General features: G+C 41.1%; 1 protein-coding gene across 1 annotated transcript; it reads left to right on the top strand.

The window, feature by feature from the left end:
* The first annotated feature begins 300 nt into the window (after window positions 1–300).
* On the top strand, window positions 301–22733 carry RRP15 (ribosomal RNA processing 15 homolog). The gene is made up of 5 exons (XM_085054784.1): window positions 301–456; window positions 3778–4052; window positions 5878–5975; window positions 6823–7024; window positions 22134–22733. The coding sequence occupies exons 1-5, from the start codon at window positions 390–392 to the stop codon at window positions 22284–22286; spliced, it is 795 nt and encodes a 264-aa protein (XP_084910910.1). The 5' UTR covers window positions 301–389; the 3' UTR covers window positions 22287–22733.
* The last annotated feature ends 548 nt before the right edge of the window (window positions 22734–23281 follow it).

Raw genomic sequence — 23281 nt, 5'->3', positions numbered from 1 at the left:
TCTTTATCGTTGTAATGTCCAGCCACAGCAGCTCCCCAGGTGGAAGCCAGCAGGGCAGCCTGAGTTTGGCAGTGTTTGAGCTGTTCCCATGCCCGGTGAGCTCAGCATTGCCGGCACAGGAGCCCCGGGCAGCCCCGATCGCGGCCTGAACAGCTGAACGCTCTGCCCACGGCCGCACGGAGCAGCAGCCAGGGCCTGGCGGGCAGGAGGAGCCTGGGCAGCCCTGTTTGCTTTATTTACGGCCCGTTTCTGCCCGGCCGAGCCCCCTGAGCCCGCAGCTCCCTCCCCGCCCCGGAAGCACCGCTCGGCTGCCGGAACCTTTGTTGCCGGAACGCGGGCTGGCGGCGCGGGGCCGGGCCGGAGCGCGGCGCTGGGCGGACCCGGGGAAGATGGCGGCGGCCGTGGCGGGCCCACGTGGGCGCGGGGCTGCGGGCACGGACACGGACACGGACAGCGGTAACGGCAGCGGGAGCGGGGTGGGGCCTTCTCTCCTGCTGCAGCCTCTCCGGCCGCCGCTCTGAGCCATCCCTGACCTCGGAAGCCTTTCCTCTCTGCCCCGTGCGAGCCCGCCGGTGGGTCCGTGGCCCTTCATCCCCCCGCTCCGGGCCCTGCTCCTAGGGCCGGCGCCGCTCGGTGCGGGGAACGCGAGCTCAGGCCGCAGCCCGGCCACCTGCTGGAGCCCCTGCCCAGCGGCGTGTGGCGTGGGTGACATTCCCGCGGTGCCCGGTGCTGTGGCTGCTCCTGCCCGCTCTGCGCTGCCCCTTTGCGCTTTTCCCCGCGCAGCCCGGGGGTACCGGCAGCAGCTCCTCAACTCCCTGCGCCCACCGAAATAGCTTTCGCTCCCGTGTTGGGAGAGGGAGAACGGCTGTGCCCTGTGCGCGGGTTGCGTGTCTGTGCAAGCGGGAGCTGCTTCTCTTCCAAGGAAACCCCTGGGACACTGTTTACAGTGATTTACCCTGAACTCGGGTTCTCCACTCCTTCTCGCCTCCTTGCGTGTTGTGGCGCTGTACCTAACTAGTTGTGTTCACTTCTTAATTATATCCTGAAATTGGATTTCTTTTTTTTCTTTATTCCGGGAGGAATCAAGGCTGTGGCCCTTTGGAGCTGTAGCTCGCGTTGGTTCTGCTTGGTTTGAGCCACAAAACTGAACCCGATGGGAAGCGTTGTGGGGGAGCTGCTTTAAGGGCTCATTGCTGAATGTCTGCTCTGTTTTAACTGTGTGTCTGCACCGTGAGACTGAGCAGGTTTGAAAGAGTAAAGTAGAGAGATGTGTATGTGTATTCCTCACACACACACAGACAATTAGAACTTCCTACATTAAATCTGTGCCAGACATCAGTCTCTTCCATTCAGAATAGGGCCCCAGGTCCTTCTGATAGAGTCAATCTAGATTAAATTATTTTGAAATACCTCTTCCTTATCTCATGCTGTTGCCTGATGTTCTGATGTATTAAAGAATAAGTTACGGCTGGTAGTGGAAACTTTGTTAATTTCTCTGTAATTGTAGAAAGCAAAATGTTGTTGGTATTATTGTCCTGTTTTGTTGATAGAAAATGTTACGTAAAGGAAGTGATACACACTTTTGCAAATTTCCTTTTTGTAAGTCTGATCTGTTTTTCATGGCCAACGGCAGAAGTCAATCCTAAGCAGTGGGGGGAATTCAGGTTTGGACTTACAGTTAAGTGTTAGCTTTTGCATGTATAAAAGATGTCACAAGCAGGGTTGATTCCTTGTTTGAAAGCTAAATAGCAATATCCTAGCATGGACAAGGCCTAGGGGTGAAAATTTGACGTTGTTTTATGTGTAGGAACCAGGATGGGGTGATGCACCTACTTCTTCACTGGCAATAGTTTGAATTTATTTTTTATTTGAAACTCAGGATATGGATACTAAGATCTAAAAGGATATTAAAGGATAAAAAAGATGTGTTTAAGTAGTTACCAAATGTGTTGAACAAATTTGCTGCTTCTAAATTCCAAATTTATTGTAAGGACTGTTGGAAAAAAAAAACCCCAACTATAATTTATTTTGAGTAGAGGATGACACAACACTGTGTTTGCCTTGGTGGTAGTAAAAGTCATACCAATACAGATAATGACCAAGTGATTCAGTAATTATTTCTCTCCTATGTTTGTTTAGTAAACAGGGACTCCTTCTTCATTCCACTTTGGTAACTAAATGCTCCCCAAGCCTCTAAACATGCCTGGGCATTAGAGTCTTTGTTTTTAATTGGTCAATGCCACTGTTTTGCTGCTATATTGTTTGTTAGGTCTTTTTCTGGTTTAAATAGGCACATGGAAAAGGCAGAATAATGAATTAGTCTGGCAACAGGGTGTATGTTTATGTTTGCTAAGTAATTAAATAGACAGTTGATTAATGGGGAATATCATTAATAGCTGCCTGCATGGTTTTATGGAGAATAGATCTTATGAAGCACTCCTGACTTCATTCTCTTAATGGTTTGGTTGATAAAGGTAGTTCATGGGATATAGGAGTGCTTACAAAGTAATGCACTTGGCTCAGTAGTAGTGTGATTTTGAATTTAAATTTTCTTTTTCAAGTTATGTGAGAGTGGTAGATGGATGAAAGTGAGTGAGCTGGTGGGGTATCAGTCCCTTGCTGGTGGGGCTGGGTGGGCTCAGAAACCAGCTCCCTTCTGTCCAGCACTTGATTTTGCAGCCTTGAAAGCTGTAAATAAGATAATTAAAATTTCACGTGGCACAAATATTAGTGGAATAGTAGTTAGTGGTGGCAGGACCTGTGTATGCTCTGCTCTTGATTACACGATTAAGTGGGTGCACTGAAATAACCAACCATATTTTAGCACACCCTAAACCTGCAGCCCATTTCATTGTAGTTAATCATCTGCGCTGTTGAAGACTTCTGTTTTTGCAGTGTGACTCACTGAACAGGGTAGTGAGAACTGAATCTTTGCATGTTTGTTGTGCCATCAGTTTGGCTGTTTTCAGCCATCCTAATGTTACTTAACTCCAAACTTTGGTATTGTAACTTCAGTTCCCTCTTTTTTTTTTTTTTTATTTTGAAGGGCTCATAAGGGTAAGAAAACTTGACTTTGGGGATGTTTTATTTGTGTAACTTGAGCAGTTACTTATCCCAGAAAAGCCCAGTGCCTCTGGTTTCTTTTGAGCTGCCTGATGACTGCCTCGATTCCGTATTTCACAAAGCAGTCTCCCCTGGGTTCATTACGCTTAAGTAATTGTATTTTTGCTGGCAGTGTTCTCTCTGAGCAGCTTTTGCTTTCATGTAAGAAATGCCCCCCAGCTTCAGTGTAATCCCCGTGGCTGTTTGCACTCAAACGCCAGATGTCACTGTTGCAGTTTGTGTGTGACTGTGTACATACACACATATATACAGATGTATTTGTGTGTACAAGCATTTAAAAGTTACACTTTTTAAACTGGAAAATAGAGGGGTTTCCCCCCTACAATTACCAGCCCTAAACATACAAATATTCAATAACCTAATAATAAATATCCAAGGCTGCCTTTTCCCTTTTGCCCAGCCTCTTTCAATCACTTTAAATCGTCACTGAGATGAGCAAGCACTTGCACTGCATAGTTTCTAATAAATTCATTATGATGGTGTGTGCCTGCTTGAGGAGTTAATTTTAACAGTACATGCATAGTTTTACACGTGGCTCTGAACTCACATAACATACACATGTGGAGTAAATGGCTCTAGTGAATGATTCTTACTAGAAACAACTCCTGATACTTTATTTTTGCTTCTTTTTTAAATTTCTTTTTTTATCCCTAGGTTCTGAGTTAAGCTCAGAACTTCCAGAAGACAGCTACTCTTCGGGAGGTGAAGCCCTGGATGGTGATGATGAAGATGAAACAGCAGCCCCTGGCAACACGGCTGAAGAGGCAACAAGCTCCAAAGATGGTCCAAGTTCAGGCTGGGCAGATGCTATGGCAAAAGTGCTCAACAAAAAGATTCCACAGAATAAGTCCACCATCTTGGCCAAGAACAAAACCCTGGAGAAGGAGAGAGAGAAGAAAAGACAGGAAAGGGAGGAAAAGAGAATGAGGGTAAGAAAATGCGGTATTCCATGTGCAGTGACTGTCAAATGGGTTACGTGCAAGATAGTCTCAGAGCACTCTCCCAGATCTGTGCTGAGGCTATATCAGTTTTGGAATCTCTCCTTCACAGGGATCTTGAGTAGCTTAATTTTTTTTTTACTTTCCAGTCATGCTGTGTAAGGCTTTTTCCCTTACCGCTTCTTCTGGGTCATCAGGCAGGCTGAACTTTGGCAGCAGGACTGTTCCAGTCTGTCAGCTTAAGGTGTTTTCATTGTTGAGAGGGTGAAAGCAGCTGCCTTAAGCTTGGTTTTCTAATTGCTCTTGTTAATTTGGGGTGGAATTTACTTTGTTGGCATTACAAATTTAAATAGTTCTCTACCGTGGCAAGTGAGAGGAAGAAAGAGAAGAAAACTGCTTTCATTTAAATTTGTGCTGTGACTTTCCAAATCAAGGCCTCTAGGCTGAGATTGCAGTAATCGTTGATGTGGTGATGAATTGTTGTTTGCTCCCCTCAATCATTTTCCTGATGGGAGTTTTCTATTATGGTGTCAGTGGTCTAAATTGCTTCTGATTCTGAAACTGGTATGAAGAAAGCAAAACCATGTTGGCAAGTAAGTCATTTGTTTGTGCCATTAGTGGAACTTTTAATTCCAGGCTCTGATTGATTCACCTTCAGGCTAGAAATACATTAATAGTTCCAATGTCTCATCCTACCAGTTCTGTTTCAGTGGGATAACCAGGTTATTCACCTGACGGCTTGGGACATGCTGTGGTTGGGCCATGGCTTGCCTTTTAAATACAGAGAGCTTCAGTACAGTATCTGCCCAGTTATGGGTGTCCTAAGTACCTCCTCTCATCCAGTAAATATGTGAGAATACTGCAAAACAGAGATGGGCCACAGGTCCCCAAACTGACTTGTTTACCTTAGAAAAACTTGAAGGCAGTTTGCCTCTCATTGATTTCTTGCTGATGAAAGGTAGGATAGGACAGTTCTTTTGATCAAAGGCCAAAACATGGTCATAAACTCAGAAATTCATAGTGGTCTGCCTAGAATTATAAAGATAAGGACTCTGAAATTCCATTAGAGACTTCTTGCATAAAACAGATTTAATGGAACTTCACCAGGCCTAAAACACTGTTAAATTGTTCAGAGGGGAAGAAAAAATATCACTGCCTTACTCCTGAAGCAGAGGTCATGAAATGCAGTGGTCTCCTATTGTAGCAGAAATAAAGCTGGTGGCATTGTGTCTGCTGGTAAGAGAAAAGTGGATCAGTTTGGTTTTGAAACAGAGAGCCTCCAAAAAAAAGACAAAAATCAGTATTGTACACGTGACTTCTTGTCTGGTAGACACTCAGGGCTCTCCCTGGTGCCTACTGCACTCTTTGCCATGTGTCACTGTTGGTCACAAAGCTATACTGGGTTTAATTCAGCCGGGGAAGTCAAATTCCCAAGGCTCAAAATGTGACATGCATGGCTTGATGGACCCAGGATTTTATTATGTATAAATTTCTCTGTAATCAGCTTGTGATGTCTGGGATTTGAAGGCTGTCTTTGAATATTTTCCTTGTTCATGGCAGTCACTGTGAAATAATTTTTTTTCCCTAGACTTTTGTTACTGGAAGCAAATGATTCTCTAAGATTTGACTGTGACCCCTGGTGTGTCAATGCAAGAAATTTGCTCAGACCTGTTGTCCAGCTCCATATAGGAGCTCCTCTTACTCTTAACCAAACTGAACTTTACAGACTTTTTTTTCCTCCTGCTACATACTCTATCAGAGTATGCTGTATTCTCAAATGTCCATGTTGTTTCACATAACAATATTTATAACGCAGCTCGATAAAAAGCGGGAATGGGAAATGATGTGCCGAGTGAAGCCAGATGTTGTCAAAGACCGAGAGAAAGAAAGAAATCTTCAGAGAATTGCCACGAGGTAAAAGGTTTTCTGAATGCTTTCCTTAAATATATGTATATCAAAAAGAGGAGGAAAAGGCCTGTGCAGGTAATCTGTTTCCAATCAGATTGAACTCTTAAGAAGTGACTAGCAGGAGCCGAGAGATTTATAGAGAGGTCTGCATTGTACAGTATCAGGTTCAACAAAAGATTTCAGAAGCTTTATGAAAGAGTGAAAATGTAGATGGGAATCTAATGTTTGCTTAACAGAAGCGCTTTGTTGGACCCCCTTATTTTGTCAGTTTAATGCTTTAAAAATGCAGAACAGTTGTTTCTACTGTTCTGGTTTTTTGCTTCTCTGCAGAGGATTCACCAGATCCATGGCTGTGAAGTCCAGCTGCCTGTTCACGTTGTGGTAGTGTGGTGTCACAGACCTCATTGAACACATTGATGTGCTGCCTGTATCTGTCTCCTTACTCATTCCTCTGCCTTATCCCCCCACTTCAGCTGCCATTAAGAACTTGCCTGAGTAATTTAAGAGCTGATTTTAGGACGAATAACATGCTCCCAAGGATGGAACATGCTCAAGGATGAAACTGATCTCAGTGCTGTGTTCCCATACTTCCTTCTGAGTCTGCATAGTTATTTGTGGATTTGTTTGTTACTGGTTCCTAGCAATAAGTCTGAAGGAGGAGGGAAAATTGAAAGCCTTTTATATTGTAGTAAATGTTAATTCTTAATCAGACTGAGATTCCAGGTAACCATTTTGGGGGGCTAGAAGTCATCCAGCATCTGCATTGATTAGTTGCTTTGGTAGGGGGTTCATTTGTCTAAATGGAACTTAAATTAAAAAATTAGCTTTGTTGGTTTTTTTTTCCCTGTCCCAGAGGTGTTGTACAATTATTCAATGCTGTCAGGACGCACCAGAAGAAAATGGATGAGGAGGTGAAGAAAGCTGGGAGCTCTGAGAGGAAGCGTGCTAAACTGATGTCTTCTGTTTCAAAGAGAGATTTCATCGATGTTCTAAGAAACATGGAGGGTGCTAAAGGAGGCAAGAGTCCTGCTGGAAAGGCCACAAAAAGTAAACAGGTAAGGCTTCATCTGTGAGAAAAAAATGCATACAAGGTACCTTCTCAGTATGATGACTCTCTGTTAATGTGCCTGCTCTTCATAACGCATGTGATCCAAATGGTTGGGGTGTTTTGAGACTTCTGGAAGGGACTAAATAACTCTTAGCCTGTTTTCCCTGTCTTTTGACTATCAAAGTACAAAACACTGGGAGCTCTTCTGGTAAAACATTGAGCCTTTTATGCAAATAACTTGGTTTAGCTCTATGTTAAAATCCAGTGTTTCATAATCTTTTTTGAATCTTGGATTTTGCACCAGGCATGGAACAGACTGCTAGACTGTGGTGGGTTGTGACGTTTGGAATTTGGCCAATAACATTTAGCTCCTTAAAATTGCTAAAGACATGGAGGCTCTTCATCTTGCATGGTGTATTAGACTGTAATGCTTGTATGTCCCCATGGTTTGGTCATGTCAAACTCACTTCTTTGGGTGATTATAGTGTCTGAAACTGAAGGATTTGCCATACAGAATGAATACCACAACAGAAAGAAACAGAGACATATTCAACCTCATATGTAGGCTTTTCTTTCCCCGATTCTCTGTGTGTGTTGGGCTGGTGTGGCTTCCTTGCTCTTGTAGTGTTTTGGAAAGAAATACATTCGACTTTTTCCAAATGTGTTTGAGACACAGTGTAGCTGGACTCGTCCAACTCTTCATCAGTTCTTTCAGCTCACCAAGTAGCTCAGGGTTGAAAACAAGTTGCTCAGACACACTCTTTCTCGTGTTTCAGAAGCTGCACATTTTTGAAGAGTATTTGTGTTCAGGTTTGAACTCTGTGCTTGGTAGTGGGTGGAATACTGCAGTTGGCCCAGACACACTGCAGTTAACTAAGTACTTTTCTGTGCCAGGAAGAAATACTTTAATCAGTTGGGAGACAACAGTTTGTCATATGTTTTTTGTTTGTGTGCACTTGGGGAACATGCTGAAACACTGCCTGGCATGGAGTGCTCATACAATTTTCATGCAAGTGCAATATTAAAGTATTTTTTAAATTCTTTGGATAATGAGAACAATTTAGCTTGGTGCTGACACTTTATTTCTCCTTAAATAATTCCAGCTTGCTTGTTTGGGTGGGGGGTTGTGTGCGTGTGTGGTTCTCTTTTTTGGGTTTGTTTGTTTGTTTTTCCTCCCTTGGAATGCAAGAATATTGGAACAATGGCAGTGCCAACTACTATTGTAGTCAGCATTGAATCAATAGCTGAGCAAGAGCTAGGACCTTTGTTTTGTGTCACATTGTAGCAGGGCAGTTTTTTTATTAGTAGGTCAGAAAACACAGATTTCAAATGTTTCTGTACTAAAAAAAAAAGTTTTATTTTGGCAGCATCAGTAACAGCATATTTCCATTCAAGACCTCTGGAGATGCTTTGGATGTTGGCTGGTTAGTGTTGGGTTTGAGTATTAATATAGGTGCTGATTTCCCATTGCTTGTGCACAAAAGCTGGCGTAGGGATCAGGGTTTTTGGTTGGGTTTTTTAATTGCATGTCTGCCTAGATAGACCACCAAGCCCCTTCCTCCCTCCCTTGTTGCTTTTGCTTCAGTGAGTCTCCATTCAATACTGAACCAAACTCCTTTTCAAGCTGTTCTTAATCTGCCTTATTTTCTCTTGAGAACATATCTTACTCATTTAGCAGGCTCCCCTCCTGGTAGTTGTTGATGCTTGAGGTTGAGGCCAAAATCTGCTCTTCAGTCTCCTTCTCAGAATTACACAGATATTTAGCCACTGAACAGTTCTGCTGGCCTCCACTGTCAAATCTCTGCTTCTTGGTCTTTGAGGGTGTTTCAGAGGGTAGGAAGCCTGGATGAGGCTTTTCAGTAGTAAATTCCTTGCAGCAGGAGTTCAGCAGATTGTTAGTGCTATCTGAAAGCTTTTGTTTGTTTGTTTTTAGCAGTTGAGAGTATAGAGTGTATTTCGGCTTTGGAAAAGGGGGGGGAAATACATTTATTTCAGCAAAAACAGCGGAAGAGATGCCAATCCCAAACTCCAGGCACTCTGCCATCAATTAAAAGGCAGTCCCAAACAATAAAAACACTACCCCACCCACATAAAACAAGCAGTCAGCAGGAAAAATAGCAGAATAAAGCTTTACCAGTGAAAGCAAACATTTGACTAAAGCCTTGTGCTGTGACATGAGACTTGACTGAATTTGTGAGAATGTGGGAATGCATTTTCTTCCTCTGCAGCAGTTTCTGAATGCAGAATTTGCTGTGTATTTTTGAAAGTCTGGTGATTTCTTTCAAGTGTCAAGGGTTGTTGAAGAAACCCCTTATAAAGCTCTGCTGTGACTGACTGTTTAGCCAAGAATATTTATGTGTGAAAAAAAGAAATTAAATGCTCTGTAAAGGCCCATCTGCAGCAGTATGATTTCAAAGTAGCATGTCCAGCTTTAAATTTTGTTCTCTATTTTCATCAGCTTCATGCATTCCTGGGAAGGACAGGTAACCTGTGCCCCACTAGAACATTGTTTATAGTGTTGTTTACTTTTAGCCATTGGCCTAAATGTTACATGGCATATACCTACCAACATAACTGTGAAGGAAAGACTCTAAGGCTGTGAAAGTTTTCCTGTATCCTTCTTGTGAAACTGTAGCCCTTCTTGGAGTTTTGTGTGCCCAGCTGGGAGTAATTACTTTTCTGAGCTGGAGCCAAAAGCTTTGCCTTTCATATCATTTGCTGTTTATCAAGGTATTTCTTAATCCTTGCTGAGCCAGCTGACTTGTGTAATATTTTTTCCTGTTTTTTTTCCAAGTTACTGTGCATGATGCTTGCCTCTGGGTAAGATCATCTAACTTCTCTCCCCTCACCACCTTGTCTGAAGCCTTGCAATGTGGGAGAAAAATGGAGTAATTAAAAAAAATTAAAATCCCAATTGTTTGTCTTCAGGTGGGCTTTTTTTAAGTTTTGGGGTGGGTTTTTCTAGGAATCTTTTACTGGCAGATATGAAGGCTTTCAGCCTTGTTCAACACAATCCTTGCAGACCAACTTTTCATTTCAGTATGTGTTGGTTGCATCTTCCAGCTTCCCACCTGTAAGACACTATAAGAAACATTATTAAACTACTGGTCTAGAAAGGGTACATATCAGAGATGCTGTTTTTTTCAGGCCTCGAGGCTGAAGTAATTTTTATGTGTGTAGAAGAAATACGAAAGTAGGCAGTGGCAGTAAAGGATTCCTTGCAGGAATCTTATGTTTTTTCTAGGTCCTTAGAAATTTCAGGGTGCTCACAGGTACTTCCTTTGTTTCCAGGGTTGAAGTTTCTGTTCTCTTAGAGTTGCATAGACATGTTGGCTGATGTAGTGAACTACATGAGGTCTTGAAATCTTAATTGTAAGAAATGAGGAAATTCAGAGTTAGCATTCTCAGAGGAGCCTCAGCTCTCCTCCCTTGAAGTGTGTCAGTGACAATTTCATCTTGACTTTTTGCTTGTCATTTGTACTGCACCCTGTAGAGCAGTACTGTGTGGTAAAACATTTTTAGTGACACATAAACAACTGGCCTGAAAGTTACAGATACTCTTTATGACAAGCATAACCTGCACTCATGAACCTTTCATTTTAATTAGGCCTTTGTAGCATGATTTTGCTTCAATTTGTAAGTTTTCTTACACCAGGTCTGCTGCAGAGCATTTCAGTGGTGGAAATAAGAGCAGGATTTCCTGGTCTACTTCAGTAACCATGATCCAAATTCTGCAAGGTAATCTTTCTGTAAGCTAGGCTCACTGCATGACCTGGAGATACAGTTTGCTTCCTGTGTTGTGGTGGCATCTGGAAAAAATTGGTGTATTGGTCTCAAAATATAGTACCTATTCTAAAATAATTTATTGTTGGGAAGGAAGATGAGCAGAGAAGAATACAAGGGCTATTTCGTAGCAGCTATTGCTCATATGGGACTTAAAATAAAGTGCTTTTCCAGAAAAGTTCCTTTTACCTCAAGCATGTTTTATAAATGCTCCAAGTATCTGGTAAGTAATTTGTAAGTGCAGTGATTAGAGTCAGGCTTACTACAGATTTTTCTTTTATTCATAAGACTTTAATTTTCAGCAGTAGTTTGCAGATTGTTCAAGAGCAGGAGGAGTACTATACTTCTGACTTTTACTGCTGTTCTTGCTGGGCTACAAGGAGTGGCCTGGGGGCTTCCATTTTTAAGCTAAATGGGGGTGTAAAATGAGCATTCCAGTTTAAAAGTCAGATCAGTTAAAAAACTGTGAGAGTGACTGCCTTCTTTTTCTTGCAGCTTTGTGAGTATTGGCCATCAGCATGTTCTCCTTTTTTTCCACTGTTTCTACAGTGTAGAAATGGGGAGGGTGAAAAAAACCCACTATTTTCATTCATATACTTTTTTGGCGTGACAGTATGAACAGTTGCTTCAAACCTGCATTAAAAAATTGTTTCTGAAGTATGGGTGAAGGCAGAGACGACTGCTTGAAATTTGGTAAGGTGCATCTACACCTCTTTTAATCTTTTAAGGAAACTTCCTTAGGTGATAATGGCATTGCAGAGTAGCAGAAGTTTATTACTACAGCTGTTGTGTGCTGGTTTTACAGACCTAATTGAAGGAGTAACCAGGCATGCATGTATTCCAGCAGATTTGAGGGGGCAGCCAAGTATTAATTTAGTTCAGCTGTAGCCAGAGTAGATCTATTCTCCCAGTTTTAATAAATGTCTTCCCATCACATGCACAAAAACTTTTAATTTGGATTCCTTTGGATTCTGCATTTGTATCTGTTTTACCCAACTGCGTGTGCATTCTCTTGAAGGTCACCCCATGTATGTTTGGAGCTGATGCTTTCAATGAAGTTTCTTGGGTTTGTACCAGAAGGTTGCTGCCTACCTAAGTGTATGCTATGTTCTTAGGGATAAATGCAGTGCAGCCTGCCACCAGTTTGCTGTATCCTGTATTCCTTATGTTCTTTAAGCTGAATGGTTGCTGTGCAATATTAGAAGTTGGTTGATGGTGACATTTTTACTTTAAATCTGTTCAGAAGTTGTATTGGCTTACACAGTTCGGGTTATCAGCAGGGTTAGGTTTTTAAGATGTGAAAGCTCAGTTCCCTGATGGTTGTCATAGCAGGTAGTGCACATCTGTGTTAACATGGGAATGCAGGACTTGGTCAATATTTAAATGTCAATTTAAATTTGTCAGTGTTTAAATATTTAAATTTGATTGATAAATGTCAAGAATGTGACACTGTAAATTCAACTCCAGATAAGACAAGGGTTACGTGGTGGGCTGGATTTTACTAGGGTCACCCTTTTGCCTGTGTTTTCATAGTCAGATTTCCCTGTCTGTCCTCTTTTTCAGATACTTGATCAGAAGTCAGGAAGGGAAAAGGCTGTGATTTTGCACTTTGTTCCCATCTACCTCTTTATTTTATCCTCTTCCTGTTGTGTGTTCCAGACAGGTTCTTTTCCCCTGCACCTGAGGGCCAAGCACACAGCCCAGCATCCCGTGCCTGAGGCAGGAGCAGCCTTGACAGCTGTTCTCACAGAAAGGCCAATTCCCTGTGTGCCATCAGGAGTCACTCACAGTTCAGCTTAATGCTGTCTGCTATGATGCAGATAGTGTGGGATCAGTGAGGACAGATATCTTAAGAGAATTTGGATGCTGAATGCCTGTTGCATCTGCTGAGGTGATGACCTGAGGTTTGGGGAGGGCAGTCTTCCAGATGTTTATAACTTGTACAGATCCAGGCAAATGTTCATGGAGATAGCAAAAGATACATTGCCAGCTCCAAAATACATCCTTAACTGATTTTTAAATACAAAAAGAATGAATGATGCAAAGCTTTAATGGATTCCTGTAGAAAATGTCTCTCTTCCTTAGAGCTGAAAAGAAAATATTTTGAGTTTGTCTTTTTGTGAAAAGGAGTTAAATGGTTATATTTGAAATATTGCAAAACCCTTCAGCATGAAGCAGTTGAAGTTTGGCAAATTTTTAAGTGAATATAAATAGGGACTTGTGATTGAAATGTCAGGCAACACTGAGACAGCTCCATCTGTCATATTTGAGAGTAACTTGCCTTGCTGTTTGTTTATTAGTGCACAGAATACTATGATGGTGTTCTGTTTTCCCAGAAGATGTTGCAAGGCTTTTTTTGCAGTAAAACTATGTCTAAAACAACCACATTTGAAAAACTTGTGGTATACATCATCTTTTGATCTTCCTGTGAGTATACAAAGCATGATGAGTCAAATCCTATTAGACTTTTATCTGGTAAATCAAATTTGAAGCCTTACAAAAGCAACTCTCCACTTTTGGCTTTGTCCATAACTCTTATAGGCAGGGCAATGTACTCAGAGAAAAATGCATCTAAACATTTCATAAAGTTTTACAGAAAAATGTTCTCTGAAAGTAAGAAGGTTTGGGTGGAGCTTGTGTATCTGAATAAGTTTGTTTCCCCCATCTAAGGATTTGCTATTGGAAATTATCTTGAAAAGTGATTCCTTTACTTTGAAGTTTTATTAAGTTATAAAATGTTCTGATTTCCAGAGTGTTGAACCAGCAGATGTGTATTATAAATTACCTCTTTGGTACCTACTCATCTGTTTATCTTGGTAGATAGACTTCAGGAGTGGGGGGTCAAACTGCTTCCAGCTTGCAACGGTTAGAGTGTTGCTGAGTTCAGTACTTTTTTTTTTTTTCACTACTATTGGAAATCCTGGCCAGGTTTTAATGAGTGTTTCTGAGATTTACTGAAAGATTAGAAAATACACTTTTTTTCTTTTTTCTTTTTTAACCTCGTACTATTACAAATTATACTAAAACTGCATCTTGGAAAGGTCTGACCTCTTTTTGTTTGCTGCTGAACTTTGGACAGTGTTCTGCAGGTGGTCTGTGTCATTTCGTCTCCACCTGCAGCAGTTGGGAAAGCCCATACAGAAACATGGAGGGAGATGGAAAGGTCAGAAATGCAGAGAAAGGGTAGCCAGATGTTTCAAATAAGGGATTTGGATGCTGGGCAGGTTACATCTTCCTTCATCAGGTTTAAATTGCTTTTAGAAAGCAGCCTGGGAGTGTTGAGGGGTATGGTCTGTTCCTTAATGAGCTTGCCACTCACATGTGACAGTGTGAGGGGAAATACAGGAATATAAAATCAGAGAAACGTGAATTTGGACACCTCTAGGATATGTAGCAAAAGCCATTAAAGTAAAAGCAGGGGCAATGACTGTAGGGAGGTTAAATCAGACAAGCTGCTTAGCAGACATGAAAACTTCATCATTTCGTATTTAATAATAACATTGCACAATGGTTAGTTCCTTGTGGGCTCTGGTTTTTTTCTCTTTTCCTCACCCTCCTACCTCATAGCTTTTTGGATCCTTATGCTTCTTCTGGGACTCAAATGTAAGTGGAAATCCTGAGTCAGGAAGAGGAGGCTTTTTACTAGCCCCACTTCTTCCTCATCAGCTGTTCTGTGATATGATTTCTTAAGTGCTGGGAGTGATGGACATGTTCATTACTGCAGCCTTCTTTGTTTGAGACAACCTTTTGGGACTCACTCTGTTATGCCTCTTGCTGAATCATAATGAAAAACAGTGATGATTTCAGCATCATTTTCAGAAAATAGTTTGAGTAATATTCATATTATTCAAAAATTTGCATACTGCTAATTTATTCTTTATACTCCAAACAGCTGCAGATCTGCACGTTTCCTTACTGGGCCAACAGGCAAGATTTTATAAAAACCTGCAGAAAACTTTAGGTACCTAGCTGAAATAGTGTATAAATGTCTTTCATAAATGGGTGACAAATGAGAAAAATCTGTTGTGACTTAAAAATGTTTGTCTAACGTAGACTGTTGAAAGACATGAGGATGTGACTTGTGAGGGGATAGCACAGGGATGGCCTTAGTCTTGACTGAATGCTTTTTACTAGGCACTCTTGTTGTATCTGTGTGTTTTCCAGGTACAGCTTGGTGGTTCAGGAACTGTGCAACTTGCAGCAAGGATGTTGTGGATCTGAGGTGATGCTTAGGTTTATCTTTAAACTCTCTCATGTCTTCATTACTGCAGAAAATGCACATTAATAAATGTAGGACCAGCTGATGGAGAGGTGTTTTTATTACTTGTGAGAAGTTGTGTGGCATTTATTTTAGAGTTGAAATGCAGCATATATAAAAAAGTTCTTTATTCCTTCATTTTTAATCCCATCCAAACAGAAGAATTCTCAGTTCATTGTCTTCCTTTTAGTAATAACCATGGAAACTGGTAAGGAGTTTTCCACATAAGATTGTTCTAACCAGTATGCTTTTAGTATAAAATGAACAATATTTTGCTTCAGACTTGAGGCTCATGACTGGCTAGCAAGAAAAATTGTTCTTTCTGATGGACAGCATTGTCTTTTCCTAGTCAGAACTATGATTCAGCTAGTTTGATTACCATAACTTGCTATACAGATTCTTGTCTGATAAGCAATGGAAGTGTAACATTGCTTTAAATACAAAAGCTTTGATCATGTGTTGTTTCCAACCACAGCATTCAGTGGGTCTTTGTGTCAAGTATTTGACAGCATCAATTAATTGATGCTGATGCTGTGTGGTGTCAATACACACCACCTGTGTGAATTTTTAAAGGTGGATAAAGGGTAGGAGTAATGAGCAAATAACACACCTAGTAATGGCCAGTCTGGGAGGCAGGAATTTCACTGTCAGTGGTATAACTGCTGATAAACAAGCACTGCAGATGGGAAGGTATAGATATGAAGCATATAGATGAAGGTGATAAAGAGTTTTGTTTTTACAGGATACAAAAAACCCAAACAGGACTAAAGATGAGTAGTGATGGCATATTGAAATTGTTTATGGTCTGTAAACTTTCTGCTCTGATGTGTTGCATGACAACCTCATACAGGAAATGTATGAATCTATTCTCTATTTTTCCAGACACCTTCTCTGTAATAACTTGCAATCTACTTTGAACTAATATTTACTTGATACCTACCTAAAAATGCTTATTTGTTGACCTTTTCTTTCTTCTTTATGTCAATGGAGTGTTTTGGCCTGATGGTTGGAAAGATACTGTCATTACTTCATACTTGGAATATTATCATTTTGCCTTGTATTTTAGAGAACTTGAGTTACAAATTAGAGTGTATTCCACAAGGGGAACTGCTAGTATGGGTAGAGGTGTAACTCAACTCTAGGATTGTCTCGTTGGGTGAGTCTTATTTTCAGGTGAGTTTTTATAGTCAGCAGCTCCTGGTGCAGCATGCCCATTCTATTCATCATGCTCATTAAAACAGGGGAAGGGAATCTTGATGCCAGTATGGCCAAACATGTCTTGCCGCAACATGTGGTGGAATTCCTTGTGCAGCACAAGGCTTTCTGAGATAGCTGTTGTTGAATCTAGAGTACAGCACGGGCTGAGGAGTTCCAGAGTGTCCTGTGTGCAGAAGGGCCCTGTGTTAAGCTTGAATGCTTAAAATATTTCTGCTTTTTCTGACAGAAATAATAATTTATGAGGTTTCTGGTGAATCAAGGCTGAGGAAATCTGTTCTCTCAAAAGCTTTGTCTAGGATTCTTCTTTGCAACTGAGCATTTATTAACAATGCGTATGAATTTTCTTCTTTGCTTAGGCCCAGATTAATGCTTGTTTTTAGAAATTCTGTAATTCAGTTCTGACCCCTCTAAAGCTGGGAGATCTTTAAGCCTCTGTGTGCCAACCCAAAGCATTCCTTCTCATTCACACATCCCTGGTTGTAGTAAACCTAGAGGAGGATGTGAGGATGGGGAGATTCCTCGTGCAGGTCGTTAAGCTCTGGGTGGTCTTCTGGCTGTGCTCAGGATTTGTTGTGCTTGTAGTAATAATTCCAGTGTGTTACTTTCAGAGAAGTTTGAACAGGAACAGCAGGTCTCAAAACACACTGTAAAAAAAATTTCATGCCTAGATTTATTTACTAGAATTGCCAGAGCAGATTCTGGTATGTATGAGAGATGTTGTGATCTGAGTAAATCCCCTGTGTCCCTGTAGACACCCACAGTGTGGTGTCACTCCAAGTAAACCAGGGCAGTTCAGTTCAGTTGCTCTAATTTCTCATTCAGAGAGAGGATGCAAATGGGTATTGAATAACTCACCCTGAGGAATAAATGATTGTGCAGAATTATACTGCAGCAGAATAGATTTCTGTTGTGCAGTTCACATGTTCTGCAAGCTTGAAAATGCTTCCCAAAGTGAGTTGCTGTGAGAGTACAGCTCAGAAGTTCAAGATAATAGTGGTGCAGTTTGTTTTCTCAGTTTGCAGATCTGTGGGGTTTTGGCTGTTTGGGATCAGGCTTACATAGGGACTTTTCTTAGAGTCAAGATCTTCTTGCAGTTGAAATCAGATGAAGTTGCAAGCAGCACTAATGATCAAACCTAAGTATCATTTTCCTGTAAAAAATCTTTACATTTTGTTTTCTGCTTATTTTTCTGCTTTAGATACTTTAGCTGCAGGGTTTTTTTATTTCTTCTCAGCCTGGAGGAAATTTATTTTCTTTGCCTATGAGCTCACATATTGCTGAAAATGAACTTGTAAGAAATTATTATGCTGGTGTTCTTAGTTTTTCATTCCCTCCCGCTCTTCTGCCAACTGGGGGTTGTATTATTATTATTTAAAAATGAGATTTAACACACCTCAGTGTATGCCTGGGCTGTTTGTTTGGAGGTTTTCTGAGTTTAAACTGACTTGCTTGGGGATGAGAAACAGAATAGCAGCAGTAATTCAGAGCAAGATGCAGGCTGACAGGGAAGGCAGTTGTCAGATGTATGTGAGAATGCGTTCTGGCAGTTACGCTTTTTAACTTCTTCGTCATGACAAAAGCTTCACTGTGTTTCAAGGTCTTAAATGTTTGTATTGAGCAAAACAGAGGAACCTGGGGAGGCAGTTCAGATTAATTAGACACGTTAGAATTGTTTTCTCAGTGCTTTAAGTTGTTGCTTGAGCGATATTTATGTTAGAAATTCCTTCCATGACAGCTACAAATAAACGTTATTGTAGGTGATGGTAAAGAGAGATGCCCCTGCAAGCTCTGGCATTTCATCTTTTTTTCACACAGAGCAGAGGCGTGGGGGTCCAGTGTGCTGATTGTCATTCCTGGGTCTGAAAAATGTTCCTTTGTTAATAGGCTGCAGTTCCTGTCCTCTGGACACAATCTCTCGAAGAATCTCCACGGTGCTGTAGGTGTCTTTGCTGCTTTGCAGAGGCAGAAGCTTCTGTGTGCTCAAGTGACTGGAGCTGGTGGACAGTGGAGTGAAATCTTTCGTCTGTGTGCACTGATGTCAAGCCATTTCTTTTAATGTTCATTACTTACCAGAAAAACACTATGGACTTTGGTTTGCTTGAGCCTGAGGTTCTGAAAAGCTCTGGGGATATCCTGCTTCAGAAGGGGCAGAGAGCATTGATCCCACACTTTGGGGTCAGTAGTGTCTGACACAACTCCAGTGCTGAGCTTGGCAGGTCTCAGCTGAAGATACTGTCATGTCATTTACCAAGAGCAAAATTTTTAGCTCCAGTTTTTTGTGGTGGTAAAGAAATAATGAAAATGGCGAGATTTCTAACTTGATCTTAATCATACAGCTGCTGCTGCTACTGTTACGAAAGCAGTGAGGCTTTCATAGGCCAATTCCTTCAAAAGCATCCAGGAGGCAGTTCCAGCCTGGATCCTGCAAGGGAGAGCTGTTTGTTCTAAGTGACAGAACTAAGCTTAGTTTGGAGCTTAGTTTAGAGCTTTGTTTGGTAGTTTTATTAGGACTTGGCTAAGAATTTCAGTTCATCTTGTCGTGGCGCAGATTTTAGAGGGTATATCTTCAGAATTAGTTTAGGAATTATGTCCCCACTACAGAGCCATACTTGTGTGAGACTTGAGCTAATGCTGTGATGGCTTAGGTGGCACACCAAGCAGGCAAGGTGGTGGTTGTTTTAGCTCTGTGATTTTTCTTCAGCTGGACTGTGAGTCCATCACAGCAAGTATCAGCACTAAAGTAACCACAGTGTGTGCTTTGGTCTGTCTTATTTCAGCTCCTGATAACAAGTCTGTCTCCAGCAATCAGTAAAACCAGTGATTCTTGAGGTATTTACTAATTGCTGCCTCTCAGACCTTTTGAAATAGGTTGCTACACCTTCTGGCAAAGAAAAACCAATTCCAGTGAACGTATAAAAGAAGAGAGGAAAAAAAACAACACGAGAATGTTTCGCTCTTTGCCTTACTGAAGGATTCACATTATGTAGCATTACACTCTACTGTTTATATAGCCTGCTTTGTTTTCATTTGGGGATGTTCAAAGGGGACTTCAGTGTTGTAGTGAGATGTGCATGAACAGCTGACTGGGAGTTCAAAAGTATTTGTGTAGATTGAAAGCTGGTTTATTTTCCACGTGCCAAGAATCAGTTTTGTTTTATTTAGATGAAACCAGATTATGGCATTAAAAACCCAATTGTATTAACATTCTTACATAAAGCGAGTTGGGAAGTGATGTTACATTTGAAGTAATTGTTAATTATACAAATAGTCTTGCTGCATATTTTCTTAAGACTTTGAGAATGTTTTGTGATGCATTAGATTTGGGGAGTTTTTATTCTGAAGGGAAAACAGAGTAGTAAATGAGTTGGGAATGAAGATACTAAACAAGGCATTTTCTTTCCTTGGAAGCATGCTTAAAATTGATTAAATATTTGCTTTCAAGCATTTAATCTTCATCTTTGAGGCACGAACATGCTACCTCTGTCTTTCTCCTCTGGGCTTGTTGTAAAACTCTATTCAGGCCTTTGTGGTGCCTTATATAATGGGTAATGCTATGGAGGATCAGCATCCCTCTTTTGTTAAGGTCCTGCTTTTGTCCTGTTGTTCACTTGACATAGCAAGAAAGAAGGACTAATAGTTGCTGAATACTAGCTTGTGAAGAATTTGAGGATTGGGCTTTTCAAACCCTGAGCCTTCCACTGTCATTGCTGATAATAATCTACTGTTTAAAAGCCAAAACTAAATAAGAAAAAAAAATCCCTGTTCTGCATATCTGGGAAAAAACAAAAGGAATTCTTTTGGGTTTAGTATTGAAAAAAAAAAAGTAGATTGTTTTGTAAGAAAAATGGGATGTTTCCATTTTGGTATTTCAGATTTAACTCTCTTAAACTTCACCGTTCAAATAGTGATTTACCAAAGATCTGGGATTAAAAAAGGAAGAGTTTAGTGATTTTGGTGATTTTTGAACTGTTCTCTCCTCTGCAAAGGCAAACATATAAAATGACTGCAATACAGTTAAAAAAGGAGGGGAAAAAAAGTTACCCTCTCCTTGCATCCCAGAGCTGAGTACCTGTGTTTGCACTATTGTAATAACACAGATTATTACCATGTGAATATTTTAAGGTCAGTCTAGGGATCCGCCTTATCTGTAGCTCTTTAATTCCAGGTAATCAATTGCCCTGTCTGAGACGATTTCAGGGCTTACTGGGTGTAGCACTTGAAGCAAATTGCTGCAAGAGTGGAAAGTGGTTAGGAGGCACTACCCTGGGGAAAAGGGGAATTGTTGGATGGAAGTAGCCATTAATGAGAGCAGCTGTGAAGACACAAAAGCAAACCCCAAACCAAAACCCAGTGCAAAACATCTTGAGGAACAGCTGTGGAGCTTTTCTTTTTTGAGCTTGGCCAAGGGAAATTCCTTGTGGGAAGGAAAGTGTTAAGACTTGTTATCCTATTTTTGTGAGGGCAGTGTTTCATGAAGAGCTGGAGGAGAAATCACATGTAGCATTTCTACTTTGATTACCTATTAAAAATACATACCTTGTTTGGCAGACTTTTTGCACTCAACTTCTGATGGTGTGATAGAACATGTTAGATTTACAGTAACGGACCTGCATTCTTTTATTTCTCATTTCTCCTGCTGTGAAATTCTGTATACTGCTCACTCGCGAAGACTGCACAACATCAGCTTAAATCTGCAGTGGTCTCACATTCCTAGGTGCGTGACAGAGAACAGGCATGGACAGATGTCTGCAGTGATCATACATTTACTGCAGGTTTTGCACCCAGTAGGCAAATCTTGTCAGCAGAGGATGCTGTAAGGGGTGACCCCATCCCTGTCAGGAGTCACCTAAACCTGGGTGAGTCAGCTCAGGTCCCTTCTTTGGAGTAGGGGAGTGGGGAAAGCCTACCTGGCGTGCTAACTTTATTTCAAAGACCCTGCAAAATTAAATGAGTGTTTTCAGTGCCCCTAATTCCTCTTTGGTAGGACAATTTTTTGCTTGCCTGCTGGACATTGAGCCATGTTGTTCCTCAGGAGTGTTTTGCTGTGCTAAGGCATAAACTGCTGCAATAAGTCCTTCCTCAGTAGGAACAGTTTCACGCTGCTGTTCAGAAGTGTTGCCACAGGATGGGGATGTTGCACTGCCCAAAGTGATCTGTCATCTCCCAGAGCTGTGACCGAGCACTGCTCTCAGTGCGAACCTCAAACTGCACTCCTGGCCCTTTGCTTTATTATTCACCATCCCATGCAGAGGGCCTCGAGTTTATCCACTTCCAAGAGGTAGGAAATTTGGAGTAAGGTGCTGTTGGCTTGCTAGGAGTAGATCGACTTTGTTTCTTTTAGAGGCAGCTTTGTACCATATGACAAGCCCAGGTAGTGAGGTAATAATTCACATAAAGGGGATTTGGTTCATGTATCACCGAATATGTTAAATATTAAATTGGGGGGGGGGGGTTAAGCCTTTATTAAATCCATATTTGTGTTTTAGAAATGTGCCAAGAAGTGTTCTAATGAAGCAGCACCTGGGGGTTAATAAATGATATCATGAATCCATTCTGATTGCCAAGAAAGATTTTAATAAAGGAAGCCATGCCCAGGGTTGACTGTTTCATCCATGAGGAATAATTGTTTTGTTTCCATATTTCTTTTATTGGTTGGTTAAAACAAGTTTGCTTTTTAGCATCAAGTAATTTTTGGTTGTTCTGCATGTTTCTGTACCATTTGCACAAAGAGCTGGCCCTCGGTCTGCTGATTGTAGGAGGCGTTATTTTGCTTGCAGGAAGACCTTCTATCTTGTACTGCCTTTCACATTTATCTCATGTTCCTCTGTTCCTTCTTCTCCTCCCCTCAAACATTCAGGGTGAAGTGAAGTCTGAAGAGGGGCCAGAATGGAATATACTGCGTGATGACTTCATGATGGGAGCATCTATGAAGGACTGGGACAAGGAGAGCGATGGAGAGGGCAGCAATGAACAGGGAGGTGGTCTGAAACAAGAAGATGACAGTGACTGAATGAAACTGAGAACTATTCAAGATAATGTTTTATCTTCTCAAGTTTGTTTGGATAAAAAGTCAGCATTCTGTGAATGTACAACACTTGGAGGATACCTCTTTTAAAAGAAAAAAAAAAGACTTACATAACCTTGGAGTGTTTTCTCCTCCATGTCAAACTTCTATTTAATATAGCTCCATTTGCTATACTGAAATCCTGAAATATTTTCCAAAACAAGTATAATTTTCAACATATTTCCAAAACATTTTGTACAGTCAAAATAGTGGCACTTGCCCAATGAAAGATAGATTTTGCCAAGGTCATTAAAAGTTTATACATTAGTCATGGCAATTGATGTATTAGTGTGCCTGCATTTCCAAATCACAGTTGCACTTTGAAAAGTTGTTGCAATTTGCAATAGAAATGACTTACAATAAACACAGAAATGCCGTCACCTTGTAAAGTTATTGGACTCCTATAGAGTCTTTACTACTTTGGCCAGAAAAGGTTCTGTAGATAATAAAGGAAAGTAACCATTAATGTAATGGTTCTGGTCTTGGAGCATTAGCTTGATTGGAGACAACTCTGGAAACATAATTGTAAAAGGAGAGACTTGACCCTGCTGATTTGGTTTAGTATTCATATATATATATATATATATATATATGGTTTTTGCATTGCCAGTCTGAGATTGTATAAGCTAAGAGTCTGGTAGGAGAGGAAAGGGCAGTCCCTGCTCTCGGTTTCTTTGGGTAGGGAGAGCTTTTCTAGCAATACCACATAAAATTGTGTTCGGTGTGGCTTCATTTGCAGTTCTGGTGTTCTGGCTTTTTCAGTGAGGAGCTGGAGCTCCGAGATCCATCCTGTGGGTTTGGGCAGCTCTAATGCTAATTCCTCAGGTCTGCAAAGGGTCGAGCAAGAGCCCTTCCTCTGAGGTGTACCATAACAGTAACAAATTTGGAAGACATCTGTCAGGGTAACACAGTTGGCTTTGTTTAAGCTACAGCAATTTCTG

Source organism: Lichenostomus cassidix, chromosome 3 (assembly GCF_008360975.1).
Source record: "Lichenostomus cassidix isolate B80296 chromosome 3, HeHo_3.0, whole genome shotgun sequence".
NCBI lineage: Eukaryota > Metazoa > Chordata > Aves > Passeriformes > Meliphagidae > Lichenostomus > Lichenostomus cassidix.
This window is presented reverse-complemented; position numbering and strand designations above follow the sequence as displayed.

Excerpts from the sequence above, each read along its gene's own strand:
- RRP15 (XM_085054784.1), top strand. The coding sequence starts at position 390 with ATGGCGGCGGCCGTGGCGGGCCCACGTGGGCGCGGGGCTGCGGGCACG. Across the intron at positions 4,053-5,877 it reads GGGAGGAAAAGAGAATGAGG|CTCGATAAAAAGCGGGAATG; the intron begins GTAAGAAAATGC and ends TTTATAACGCAG. Across the intron at positions 5,976-6,822 it reads CTTCAGAGAATTGCCACGAG|AGGTGTTGTACAATTATTCA; the intron begins GTAAAAGGTTTT and ends TCCCTGTCCCAG.